This window comes from Citrus sinensis, chromosome 9 (assembly GCF_022201045.2).
Source record: "Citrus sinensis cultivar Valencia sweet orange chromosome 9, DVS_A1.0, whole genome shotgun sequence".
Lineage (NCBI taxonomy): Eukaryota > Viridiplantae > Streptophyta > Magnoliopsida > Sapindales > Rutaceae > Citrus > Citrus sinensis.
In genome coordinates this window covers 4,127,994-4,140,549 of record NC_068564.1, presented here as the reverse complement: position 1 = coordinate 4,140,549, position 12,556 = coordinate 4,127,994, and the positions used below count along the sequence as shown (strand labels likewise).

The 12,556-nt window shown below is 34.7% G+C and overlaps 3 protein-coding genes across 9 annotated transcripts; 1 reads left to right on the top strand and 2 right to left on the bottom strand.

Moving 5' to 3' along the window:
• Nucleotides 1–711: 711 nt before the first annotated feature.
• LOC102608474 (cell number regulator 6) lies at nucleotides 712–3,483 on the bottom strand. 2 transcript variants are annotated; one of them, XM_006490061.4, is made up of 5 exons: nucleotides 3,317–3,483; nucleotides 3,095–3,218; nucleotides 2,856–2,970; nucleotides 1,855–2,120; nucleotides 712–1,288 (listed from the first exon to the last, which is right to left on the bottom strand). In XM_006490061.4, exons 2-5 carry the CDS (start codon nucleotides 3,203–3,205, stop codon nucleotides 1,070–1,072), a joined length of 711 nt encoding a protein of 236 aa, XP_006490124.2. In that variant the 5' UTR covers nucleotides 3,206–3,218; nucleotides 3,317–3,483; the 3' UTR covers nucleotides 712–1,069. The 2 variants fall into 2 exon arrangements, with proteins under 2 accessions (XP_006490124.2, XP_006490125.2); XM_006490062.4 differs by having other exon boundaries at nucleotides 3,095–3,205; nucleotides 3,317–3,480.
• A 1,067-nt stretch (nucleotides 3,484–4,550) lies between these two features.
• On the bottom strand, nucleotides 4,551–5,633 carry LOC102608188 (peroxisomal membrane protein 11B). The gene has a single exon (XM_025102545.2). The coding sequence runs from the start codon at nucleotides 5,456–5,458 to the stop codon at nucleotides 4,772–4,774; it is 687 nt and encodes a 228-aa protein (XP_024958313.2). The 5' UTR covers nucleotides 5,459–5,633; the 3' UTR covers nucleotides 4,551–4,771.
• A 1,341-nt stretch (nucleotides 5,634–6,974) lies between these two features.
• On the top strand, nucleotides 6,975–11,531 carry LOC102607308 (uncharacterized). 6 transcript variants are annotated; one of them, XR_003067218.2, is made up of 10 exons: nucleotides 6,975–7,191; nucleotides 7,303–7,431; nucleotides 7,579–7,618; nucleotides 8,521–8,596; nucleotides 8,956–9,156; nucleotides 9,477–9,689; nucleotides 9,778–10,155; nucleotides 10,262–10,322; nucleotides 11,013–11,065; nucleotides 11,140–11,531. XR_003067218.2 is itself a non-coding variant. In XM_006490059.4 (8 exons), the coding sequence occupies exons 1-7, from the start codon at nucleotides 7,149–7,151 to the stop codon at nucleotides 10,111–10,113; spliced, it is 1,038 nt and encodes a 345-aa protein (XP_006490122.2). In that variant the 5' UTR covers nucleotides 6,975–7,148; the 3' UTR covers nucleotides 10,114–10,155; nucleotides 10,262–10,442. The 6 variants fall into 6 exon arrangements, 2 of the variants coding, with proteins under 2 accessions (XP_006490122.2, XP_024958570.2); XR_003067217.2 differs by having other exon boundaries at nucleotides 11,013–11,531; XR_003067214.2 differs by having other exon boundaries at nucleotides 9,778–10,322.
• The last annotated feature ends 1,025 nt before the right edge of the window (nucleotides 11,532–12,556 follow it).

Here is a 12,556-nt window from a genome sequence, read left to right as displayed (position 1 = left end):
TTGCCACCAAACAGCCCCTAAAGAGTAAAGACTTACTTAATACAAATAGATATTTTATGTCTTTGTTTAATAAAACCTAAAATACAACCATATTTTCAATTTCAAAGTTTGGGAGATTTGGGCAAATGATACGATCAGTATAGACCGCTAGATGCAGACGAGATTTCGATTTACTGATAGAAACAGGATTTAAAGCTCCATCGTGTGTGGGCCATGACGTGTAATTATTGACCATTCAGATACCCCCTGATTGATGATTACTGAAGAAAAGGCTTGGACCGACCTTACAGTAGTAATTGCCTATCACACCAATATTAGCTTAACTGCAGCAACTAGTCGACTACTGAGGCGGGGAGCTTCTTATCTAAGAAAATGATCAATTACAAGTTTCATTTTGTGTCCTCACTTTCATCATACCTCAAAAAGAAAGAAAAAGACGAAAACCCAAATTCACACAATATCACAGCAGTTATTAATTACACAATAAAAAAAAAATGCATGGCACACTGCACCCATCGAAGTGAGTTGTTAAATACATTCTATGAAGAAGCATTTCTAAGAGTGTACAAAGTATTTTGAAGACATTCTACTAGAAGCAACTCACTAGTGATTTCACAGCTATAGGGAGAAAGATAGCAGCAGTAGCCAAACCCTTCAAAGGATTCAACGGCACTAAAGGTCAAGATTAATTCATCTTTGAGTCTGCTCACAAATCACGCATGTCTCTTTTATAATTTTATTCCCTCAACAAAAACTCATGCAGTTAGTGGTGGTACCAATATTTGCTTTAACATGCAAAATGCAATCACCTTTACAATGAAGCAATCTTGATTCAGATTTGTATATCTAATATTGTTGCCTCAAAACACTCCTCTTAAAGACGAGCTGTCTGATAAGAAGGGAGCTTTTCTAGCTGTCAAAATCTCACTAACATTTACTATTTTGATGCACGCAGGCATTAAAGAAAGCAACGAAAATGTAAATCCAATTTGTTTGTAACATGGAAATCAGCATTCGAAAGAAAAATCCCTCTCAAGATGAAATGCGTGAGCAAGTAGTACGCTGGATCTTACAAAGCTTGCATCTCCATGGTGGTGCCATTTCCAGAGGATGGAGCAGGATCCTGGTTTTCAGGGGCAGAGTTCATCTCTTGAACAGGGGGAGGGTTGACAACAGTCATTGGCATTGCAACATTATCTGAGAGGCGGTTCTTCATCTCCCTGTGCTCCTGGCACAATGCACACCAGTGCAGGCAGCAGTTTACCAGGCACGGCTCACACGGCGAGTTCTGCAGTAAGCAAATATGAGTGAGCAGAAAGTAAAACGCAGCAAAGAAAGTACACATCTTTTCCTTCTAAAGTTAGCAGTCTACGGTCTCTAAATAACACGAGATTATCAATAATTCTTGTTTACATATCTTGGACCTCCAGACAACAAGATTATCAATTAATCTCTTTCCAAATTAGAAAAGTGTTCATTCTTCAATATAGTATATGGCAATAATCACATAAATGTATCTTGTATCATTCCACATTGCAAACGTATTGATTAGAATTACATTTGCCAGAACTTTTTCAAACAAGCAAGCAGAAGAGCCAATGTGATTAAATAGGCCAAGAGGAAAACAAATTTAGACATATGAAAGCAACAACCATAATCTTTCTCGATGTCAAAATGGAGCACCAGCAGTAAACTACTTTATGTCATAATTCTTCAACCTAAATGATTAAGTACTTCTGAAAATATGCAAGCCTGTTTACAAAATGCATATTCATACATCTGTGGCACAAAGGTTATCATGTGAGCAGATTAATCTAAAGAAACCAGAGTAATGAACTCTAACAAGTTAATTACCTTGAGATGATATTTCTTCTGTAAGTTTTGCCGTAAGTTTCCAGTGTATATCCCACACATCCACCAAGCAAAAAACAAACCCTCACAAATAAGAAATGATGTCCTGGGGTCAATACCATGAAAAACAGCTGTTGCTGCTGCCAAAGCTACGCCACCTTCAATGCAAACGGCATGACAAATGCAAGGATGAGTCCATGGGGTATCTTCTCTCATCTTTTCCACATTGCGTCCAAATAGAACACACGGGCAGAAGAATCCAGTCCAGCCTGCAGAGATATCAAGTAAGAGAATTGTAACTTTATATCAATTATTCAATATATATCAAATTCACACATTTATTACTAAAGAATAGAGAAATAGTAAAGAAGAATTGCTAGTTCAGCAACAAAGAAGAACTCTCATTAGTTCTTTAATCACTCAGAACCAGAAGCACTTACATGTGCAAGCAAATAGTCTTTCAAAGTCAAAACCTAGCTTCCATCATGGAGGCATGTTAACCAGAATTCAAAATAGCAAGCACCTTCGTTATCAGCAAGATTTTTGAAACAATAGATGTTCATATGCTTAACTTAAAAACTCTTTACTGTTGGTTCTCACTCCCATTAGGATAAATACAGAGATATTCTTTCTTATTCTTCTAATCCTTTTATTAGTTTGCCAATAGGGGGAAGCCACCGTCATCATTTTATAATAAATCCTTTGTTGCTCCCACATATTAATAATTGCAAATATTCTGTCACAAATCTAACCCCACAGTTTCCCATTTCCAAATACACAACAATACTATACAGAAACATTTACACACAGCACGCAACAACTCAGCAAGAAACAGATTAGACACCAGTTCTGGAATCTAAAATGACACAAACTCGCCTAATCTAAGCTGTTAACCATAAGCAAACAAAACAAACACAATAGACGAATCCCAATTTCGCAGCTAAATAAACACGCAACAGACACACACACAAAATCTTCTGTGCTAGGATCTGTTGTGAACTTACAACTTTCTGTATCTTCAGTGCAGCCGAAGATTCCAGTAGTCCAAGGTTCATCAGCAGGAGGCTCAAAATCTTCAGGCAAAGGCTGTCCACACTCATTGCACCTATGAACATTCAACTGGTCCAATCACACAAATACATACACACACATCATCACTAGTTAATCAAATCTATCACAATTCTCAAAATCGAATTTAAAAATTTCATGTTATTTTTGATCCAATGTATATTGCGAGACTCACCTGAGGAACCTCAATGGGCTGGTTGAGCTCACCGGGCTTGATGTCATCCTCCACTGGAGTCTGCTCCTTCGTCAACTTCACATATCGAGAATTCCCTCCGCCCTCCGCCATCTAATCACCAAATCTGAAAGCAATTATCAAGAAGAATAAGATAAAAAAGAATTTTCGAACACAAATTAAATATCTAATTGTAAATTGAGGAAGGTTATTAATCTTACTAACCTGATTCGAAGAACAAACAAATTGTGTCGCCAAACAAATAGAATGGGCGAGATTTGCGCTTAAATTTGCGAAGATCTGAATCTTGGGACAGTCCGAAAAAACGAAACCGCCCCAATGAAGTCAACTTCAACTGCACGGACCTAATGTCCAGAGTAGAAATGGATTGGGTTTATTACTTTATTCACGCCGCTCCCGTATTGCGGCCCAATAAATGACCGCCACGTCAGCGTTTTTTGGGTGAATTTTCAAATCTTTTACCGTGTATCTAGAGTCCCGTTTCTTCGCTCACTAGATTTGCTGCTAAATGGGCCGGGCCGGAGCGATGGGGTACGGGATGGTGATATACTCTTTTTTTTTTTAATGACTATCTCTGTTCAAATGGGATTGATTTAATATAAACTTAAGCTAATTATAAAAATATCAAATTGTACATAAAAAAGGGCGGTAATTTTATGCTATAATCCAATATTTTCAACCGTAAATTCTGTAATGATATTGTAATTAAAAAATAAGTGATGATACAGTCACAAATATTTGTACAAACTTATTTTATACAAACTGGTTTAGAATTAATTCATTGATTGAATAAAAATATAAAATAATAAAACAAATCAAGTGGATCAAGAGATATCTAATTCAACCAATTAAATCATACTACAACAATTTGTATAAAAAAATTATACAAGAATTTTTAGCTATATTATTACTCTTAAAAAATATACTTTGTTTAGTTAAAGTAGTACCGAATAAAAAAATTAAATTTTTTAATAAGATTCAAAAAAATAATCATGAAAATAAAAATAATTTAATGGGTATTTTAATCTTTTTATCTCACGAGGTAAAATAATTATATCACAATCTTGAATGAGAAAGAGAATGTAAATTTTTTTAAAAAATGTAAATAATTGATTGACCAAATTTTACAAAGTGACCAATGTCAAATATAGCGGATTTTGTAAATTTATTTAGAATGTGACGGTTATTATGTTACCGAGTCATTTTTGGTATACTCATATCTTTCGTGATATGATTTTGAATATAAGTGATTTTAAAGCATTTTATTTTGGTTCAGAATAGGTTCTATTTTTTAATCGTTGTATCTTTTTTAATCGGTGTACATGAGAAGGTCCCCACTCTTAGCCGGCGGCAAGCTATGGCTAAAAGAAGATGAACATGGCTCAATGCCTATTCCTCTAGCTGTACCTAAAATCATGTGTTGTTAATGAAATGCGAATGAAAAAATCATGGTATCCATGTAATTTTCAGAATTGATCGATGCAATGATTAAAGTAGCAAGGAAATACCACAGTCAATGTCTCAGTCTATAGAAGTACAACAGTCAATTTCTTTGCTACTACTATAAGCCCAAATATTACATATCAAAGTGATTGAACAGCTCTTTTCTTTTTACTTTTGAAACTTGATTGTGTTTTCTCTCACTCGTAGTCATTTCCTTTACGACGGCCAGTTCCTGTACCAACCAGACCATGCAGAAACCAACCCACTGATGCCTAAAGTAACAGCATGATTACAAAACGGATTGGGTTCAATATCCGCCAGAGCAATGATCAAATCAGCAACATTAGCAGCAACTGCCATCAGCCTCATCACTCGGTCAACTTTTATCTTCCTTAAACTCTCTTCCACATCTTTAGATTTTTCTTCATGATCAGGAGCAACAAGCTGTCTCTCTTTCGCTAACCCTTGTTTCATCAAAATAAAATCAGCTATTATGAAAAAGACATACCCAAACGACTCACCAAAAGCCGATATGAAGCTCAACCTTCTCGCAAACTTAGCATCCAAAGTTCCTATTCTTGATAGCCAAAGCAAGTGGTCAAATGACCAATAAACCATCTCCCCTGCATTAGCAAGAACCGCTAGCAATCTTAGAGTTGGCGTTGCGCCGGGGTTTCGTCTTAAGAGATTGAAGCCGGTGAGAAACCTGCCGGTTCTAAACGCTTTTCGACTGAGGCCCGATGCAACTTCCCATTGCTTGAATCTTTGAGCCAACTCAGGCTTTGTGGCCTCGACGTGCCAGTGAACAAGCTTTGATACGTATTGAAATGTTTTGACAAGCTTGTCAATGCCATCTCTCTTTGCCAAGAAGATGACCAGCTTGTCAACTGTGTCATTACTCATGGTTATCCAAGGCTTCCAGTTTCGGAAGCTAAAGGTTTGGCTGTTGTGGTTGTGATTTAAATTTTGGACACGAAGAAATTATCTGCTTTGTTTGAGAGAATTTGATGGAGTGTCTATAATAGCAATAATCAAATAAGGGCCACAAGATTTTGGATAATACCATATGAGATTGTATGCTTGTGGTTGCCTCTTGGTTAGCTGCTTACAGCCAGCAGTTTGTGTTTTACATGTGTTGCGACCAAAGGGCGTAGGCCTTCTTTGTCATATGCGAGGAGAGATTTGTCACTATTTATTTTTATTACACTTTTTCTAATTTTGTTTTTTTTTTTTTGAAAAGGTAGAGAGGTGAGAAAAGTCTGAATCAATTTTCTAACGTCATATATTTTTCATGATTCGAACTCGCGGTTAGCTAAATGAAGCTACTTAAAAATTATTGGGAGAAACCTTAGGACTCTTGTTGCCACTATTTAATCAAGCATTATATGTATACTTCCTTGAAAATTTAAAAAAAAATTAGTGTTATTTCAAATCTAGGGTTTGATGTGTACGAGATTATAATGCAAACTTGAAGATTTTATTGTTGTAATAGAGATCTAATTGGTTAATATTTTGTTTCAAAGTGGAGTTTTGTGACTTTAAATAGAGGGTTTCTTAGAAGAATAATGATATGACTAAAACCTTTCCTCATCTATATTTCGAATTCGAGAGTTCTTGTACTATAATCACTAAGAGATTTTACCAATTAGAATCAATTATTAGGAAGGCTGTTGATGAATATTAGCTTTAGTGTACTTTTTGATAGTTTGGATTTGCACTTAGTTGAGATTAAAGGCAATATGACTAGACATATATTATATCCAATAAAATTATGTCCCATATATTTCAATTTTTTTTCCTTTTGTTATCAATTATCACTATCATTCTTGCTTATAAACAATAGTTCATTTATTTATTTATTTGTTTGTTTTTAAATTCATTGGGCTCCTAAATTTTCAATCTTAGCCCCTAATTATCATATATTATTTGACACCTTTAAATTTTTATGATACCCCAAAAGCTTTTATTATCGACATTCTAAGTTCTACCATAAGGAGTTAGGAATGAAAATATCAAATGTGAATTGTAAAACAATGATAATTTTGGGATATCATACCCCATAGTTTGAGAATCATTAAATGATTAGGTTTATTGATTTTTATTAAAACTATTTGACGATACTCAAATTATGGGACAAGATATGTTTAAGAGAATATTACTGTAGTTAGAACTTATATAGAAGGATTAAGAAAAAAAAATTAAAAATTTGAGGCTTTTTAGCAAAGGAGTTGGTAATTAATAGGTTATTAAAAATCTTATAGAAACTTGGCACATTTGATTTGGACTTTGGAGAGAGAGGAATATACGAGTAAAAAAAAAATTGATATTGTAAAAAAACCAATTATCAATGTTTGTGAAATTCTTTCAAAACGGCACGTCGTTTCTTTCCCAGTGCGTTATATTAATAAAATAACCCGTTACCGTCTAGTTGCTGCTTTACCACTTTGTTCATCAAAACCTAAAATCACTCCCGAAAAAATCCACTAAAAAATACCCAATTCTCTCAAACCCTAATAGCCCTCCCATTATAGTTATATATAAATCCAACTAAGTTATCTTAATTTATATTTTTTTTTTCCTTTAACACAGTATCATGGACGCTCAGCGAGCTCTGCTAGACGAACTCATGGGCGCAGGTACTTTCCAGAGACCCAAGCTTTTATGGAAACGATAATCTAGGTGATGTCGTTTGAAAATTTTTTATTTTTTTCTAATGGAAATATTGGAATGATTTTGGTTGATTTTAGCTCGAAATTTGACCGAAGAAGAGAAAAAAGAGTACAAAGAAATAAAATGGGACGATAAGGAGGTTTGTCCATTCTATATGGTTAGGTTTTGCCCTCACGATCTCTTTGTCAACACGAGAAGCGATCTCGGTCAGTCCTTTGCTTCATTTTGAATATATTTAGATGAAACAAATTAATATTTTACTAATTCTAGAATCAGCAGAGTGCCTAATGAATAGGAGTGTAAGGTTTCACTAACAGTGGGGTTTTTATATTTGGCGTTTCTTCTTACATCAGGACCGTGCCCGAGAATTCATGACCAGAAGTTGAAAGAAAGGTTTGGATGAGCATGATTTTCAAGTCTTTGTGGCATCAAAGTTTGTATGTGCTTAGTGTTGACATGGTGTGAAATTAGTAAAAAGATAACAAAATTTCAGTAAAAATATATATACTTTTTAAAATTTTTAGAATTGTGGTAGGTTTGCTCTATTTAACCTCAATATCTTGGAAATATATCAATGAGGATTGAGTCAAAAGTAATTGATGGCATGGTATGTCCTTGGTGCTTAGTTTTTTTCATTGATGCTTCTTGAAGATTTCGACTGAAATTTAGTGACTGAGCATAGGCTTTGTATTTTCATTTTTTTTTTTTGAGATGGCCTTCGCCCTACCTCCACCCCCTTCCCCGGAGAACTACATATAAGAATTTTCTTCTGTACTGAGGAGTCCAATAAAAATTAATGTGAATAGGATTAAATCCATCGTTCAGGAAACATATGCTGGGTTTATTATCCTATCTTGATTTGACTACTCAGTACTCAGCTGATTCCTGAGTGGATCAGTTCATGCAACCTTTTTATGAAATGAAACAATGCGGTGAAATGGAAAAAGAAAAGATCAAATCTGTTTGGATACGCTTTCTCTGCTTATATTGTGGCTACTGGTGAAACTGGCATCTCCTTTTGTCGCTGTATGTGAGTGAAATTTTAACTTTTTGAGAATGATTATAGATTGTCATGCACTTAAATTCTTGCTGATTTTATATTGAAATGACAAGGTGGGAAAAGTTCTTTTAAGTTTATTCTTCATTTAGGAAATGTTAGAAATTTGCATTGCCTTCTGTTTCTAACGTTTTTACTGTATCTATCTGCGCGAGTGTTGATCTGTTTGTCTTAGGTGCATGATAAATCACTTGGATTGTATACCAGTTAAAATGTGTTATTATGTTTGTGACTGTAGTTTTGAGAAGTCCCCGCGACACGATGCTTATGTGCCCAAGTTTGAAGCTGAACTTGCTCAATTTTGTGAGAAATTGGTGGGTTTCATATTTATTTTGGTACTATCTGGTTTTATCTATCACATTTTGCTTTCAAAAGTTAAAAGAAGGACAATCACGCATTGAAAACTACTTTTTAAAGTGGAAGACAAAAATTTTGGAATAGAAACAATTTCTAATATCTACAATGTCTAACAATATACTTAATTTGTTTCTTAGCCTCCGCACACCCCCCCCCCCCCCCCCAAAAAAAAAGGGTGATAGTGCCAATTGTGCGTAAAAAAATCACTTTTAAATAGAAAAATGTGAAAAACTGAACCAAACTGTGCTTCATATTTTCTTGCTTATGATTGTTGGCTAAATTTGCATATTATGTGATAATAAGTCTGCTACTGTAGGTCATGGACCTGGATAGAAGAGTTCGGCGGGGGCGAGAACGTCTTTCTCAAGAAGTGGAACCTGCACCACCACCTCCAATATCAGCAGAAAAGTCCGAACAGTTATCTTTGTTGGAGGAGAAGATAAAAAACCTGCTGGAACAAGTGGAGACCCTGGGTGAGGCTGGCAAGGTGGATGAAGCTGAAGCCCTCATGAGAAAGGTGTTGCTATAGTGTTCCTGAGGTTTTTTATTTTTTATTTTTTTCTTCTTATTCTTTTTGGATGGGGGTGGGAGGACTAACAGTTAGTAATAGATCTTATGATTTGCATAAGTTCTACCATTGAGGGACATAATTTCTTTTACTTTTTAATTTTGTTAATTTTGATTGTATTATTATTAATATTTTGCTCTCGTCTGACTGATTATTAGTTCAGCATTATCTTCCATCTTAAACCTTATGGATCTGTGAACCTGAGTTTTGCCACCTCCAGATGATAAGAGAGGTCTTAAGTTTGAACTTCTGGTGCCATCTTGTTGCAGGTGGAGATTCTTAATGTTGAGAAGACAACCTTGACTCAGCAGTCTCAGAACGATAAAGTTTTGATGATGGCTCAGGAGAAAAAGATGGCTTTATGTGAGATATGTGGTTCCTTTCTTGTAGCAAATGATGCTGCTGAGAGGACTCAGTCTCACATTTCTGGAAAGCAGCATATTGGTTATGGCATGGTTCGAGATTTCATAACTGAGTACAAGGTTTGTCAACTTTTCATAGTTGATTTACTGTTTCAGAATTTATGCATCCATTTCTAGTGAATACAGAGTTTCACTTACAATTTTACAGGAAGCTAAGGAGAAGGCAAGGGAAGAAGAAAGACTAGCCAAGGAAAAAGAGGTAGAAGATCGGAGGAAGCAGAGGGAGAAAGAATATGAGAGTAGAAAGAGGAGTGGTTCAAGTGATAGGGACAGGTATCGTGATCGAGATCGTGACAGAGAGAGAGAACGATACAGAGAACGTGATCGTGAAAGGTCTAGAGAGTGGGATGGTAGAAGTGGTCGTGATGGAGGAAGGGGGGCTGATTGGAGAAGCAGGGATAGGCACCGTGATCGCAGCAGATCACGTTCCCCTGTTAGGCATGGTCACAGGAGGTCACCTAGAAGTCCAGTTCGCCAGTATTAGTGGGTTGTGTGGGTAGATCTCTGAGCTTTGAAAGTAAATGAGGTAGAATTTTTAATATCTCAGAGTTCTATAAATGTGTGTTTTTGGGGCCTTTTGTCACATTGTCATCAATCAATCATGGGTGAAACCTTTTTTTGCCATCTCACAGCTTTGTTGAGACTCTACCATCTCCCTTTCATCAAATATTATTAAAGGAGAAAAGGGTTGAGGTAGGTACAACTATATTGTTGTAGTTCTTGTTTTATCATTTATTTTAGGATTTGGTTAAACTGAATTTCTTTTCATGCTCTCTGAAATATATTTTTGAGTCCCTTTGTTGGGTTCATTGACGGCTACTGGTATTAAGTATATTAGACGACAGGCTCAAAAACATATGCTTGAATGACACTGCTGCTCAAGGAGGTGTTCTTTTTTCAATTTTTTTGAGGTAACAAATAAATCTAATCTTTTTCATGACCTCACCACAGGTTGACTTCCTTCACGATATATTCTTTTGTCTTTTTTCTTTTCTGAATATTGGATTCGGTCCAATTATATTTGCAAATTATTGTTAGGAGATAAATTTAAGACACACATTGGGAAAATCTGCCCCTTTTAGCCTTCTTTTGCAACTTTTGAACTTTATTTTATATTGCCATCTATACATGAGCTTAGCTTCAAATCACAATGGTAGCGGTAGCATTGAACTGTACGTAAATGGTTAGAAGTGTAAAAACTCGTTGACCTCTTCCACTCTCCTTGCCATTAATTCACAAAATTGCAATGATTGTATTGCTGCCTGCATTTTGTGCATGAATGGGGTGTGTTTCTAGGATCCTTAGACTTGAAAGAGTCGACGTTGATTAACATACAATCTTTACATCTTATCTTCATATGAAAAATATATTTCTTTTTTACAGATTCGGGTATTTTTGGAGTTAAAATTTCAAAAGTGGGTGTCAGATGGTTATAGGTAATTACTTTGTCTTTGCAAAGCGATATTTTTCTAGCTTCTCAGTCGTCTCTTTAAGACAATTTCTTTAGCAGACCCTTTTCCTGCACGATAATCTTCTTCAATGAACTGGGTGGCAAAGGCCGTTTGCAAAATATTAGACTTGCAAATGTTTGATCCTGGAGGTAACAAAATTTATAATCTGCAGATAGCATATTTTAAATTCCAGGTTGCAGGAGTGGCAGGTAACTTTGTAAACATTGATGGTATATAATCGCCGCTAGTGTATCTGTATCGAATGTCTGGGTAAGCAATAGTTTCTGCAGGGATTTAAACTTTTACAAAATAGTTGCTGCTGATGGAACTATTATTAGAAAGAAAGAAGATGAAAGTCAGGCAGCCAAATTTAACTGAAATTGGCTGGACTACTCATGCTTGTTATGCTATTTGCTAATGGATAAATTGGAATTTGAATGAACTTTTTCTATCTTACTGCCCAATTGGGTCACTGGTATGTGAATTGTGTTTGACCATAATTGGTTTTCTTCTATAGAAAATTCAAGAACTCGAGAGGGTGAAGTGAGAGTCACAGTAAGTGCAGTGGGTCTATCTTTTCTTTCCAATTTAAGTATGAGAAAGAAAAAGTTAAATTTAATATTATCAATTCAATAAAGCTTGAACACAGGAAGCCTGATGTTTCTGGGTGTAGTGGATTAAGGAGAAATAATAATGAAAAAAGTCTGTATGGTACATATTTTTATGGAATAACGTAAATGAAACTTCATATATAGATCGGGTGTTAATCGATTTGTGCATTGTCGAGATATTTTTACAATGTTGTAATTGGTGATTTTTTAATAATAATTTATTTGTTACTAAATCCTTGAGGTACATTATAAATGCACACTAATGCAACGATAGAAGTTGAATGGGCGAATGGACACAATTTATTTAGTGAAAAACTTGGTGAACATGGTGGAACGGGATCATGGCCGAGGTTTAGGACTACTACAATTTATTTTGCAGTTTGTCGGAGTGAGAGTGAGAAGCTTAGATTTTTTCTGCTATAATTTTTATGTACTCGTTTAAAAAGAGTGGGAGTTTGACTTATGTTTTTGAGTGCCACTCTTAAAGGGAGGTATTCCTTTTTACCTTCTCTTATTAAATAAAATATGATTATATTTATTAAAATAAAATAATGTTATTTTTATTAAAATAAAATAATGTTATTTTTATTTAAAAATAATGATATCATCTTTATTTAAATAATATTTTTATATTATTTAGTAATATTACATTTATTACAAGTGATAATATTAAATTTATTTAAATATAATATTATTACGTTTATTTTTTTATTTATTTTGTAATTAAAAATTAATTTTTTAAATAAAAATAAAATTATAATTTAAAATGATTTTCCTAAATCCGAGACAAAGTAAACGCCAAACTTAATTGTTGATGCCCTTTATTACAAACTTTTGTCACGAGTTTTTCAATCGAGTCCTTTTA

Coding starts and splice junctions, on each gene's coding strand:
- LOC102608188 (XM_025102545.2), bottom strand. CDS start 5,458: ATGAGTAATGACACAGTTGACAAGCTGGTCATCTTCTTGGCAAAGAGA.
- LOC102607308 (XM_006490059.4), top strand. CDS start 7,149: ATGGACGCTCAGCGAGCTCTGCTAGACGAACTCATGGGCGCAG. Junction 7,192..7,302: donor AGACGAACTCATGGGCGCAG/GTACTTTCCAGA, acceptor GGTTGATTTTAG/CTCGAAATTTGACCGAAGAA. Junction 9,157..9,476: donor CTGAAGCCCTCATGAGAAAG/GTGTTGCTATAG, acceptor ATCTTGTTGCAG/GTGGAGATTCTTAATGTTGA.
- LOC102608474 (XM_006490061.4), bottom strand. CDS start 3,205: ATGGCGGAGGGCGGAGGGAATTCTCGATATGTGAAGTTGACGAAGGAG. Junction 2,971..3,094: donor AGCCCATTGAGGTTCCTCAG/GTGAGTCTCGCA, acceptor TGATTGGACCAG/TTGAATGTTCATAGGTGCAA. Junction 1,289..1,854: donor AGAAGAAATATCATCTCAAG/GTAATTAACTTG, acceptor TGCTTACTGCAG/AACTCGCCGTGTGAGCCGTG.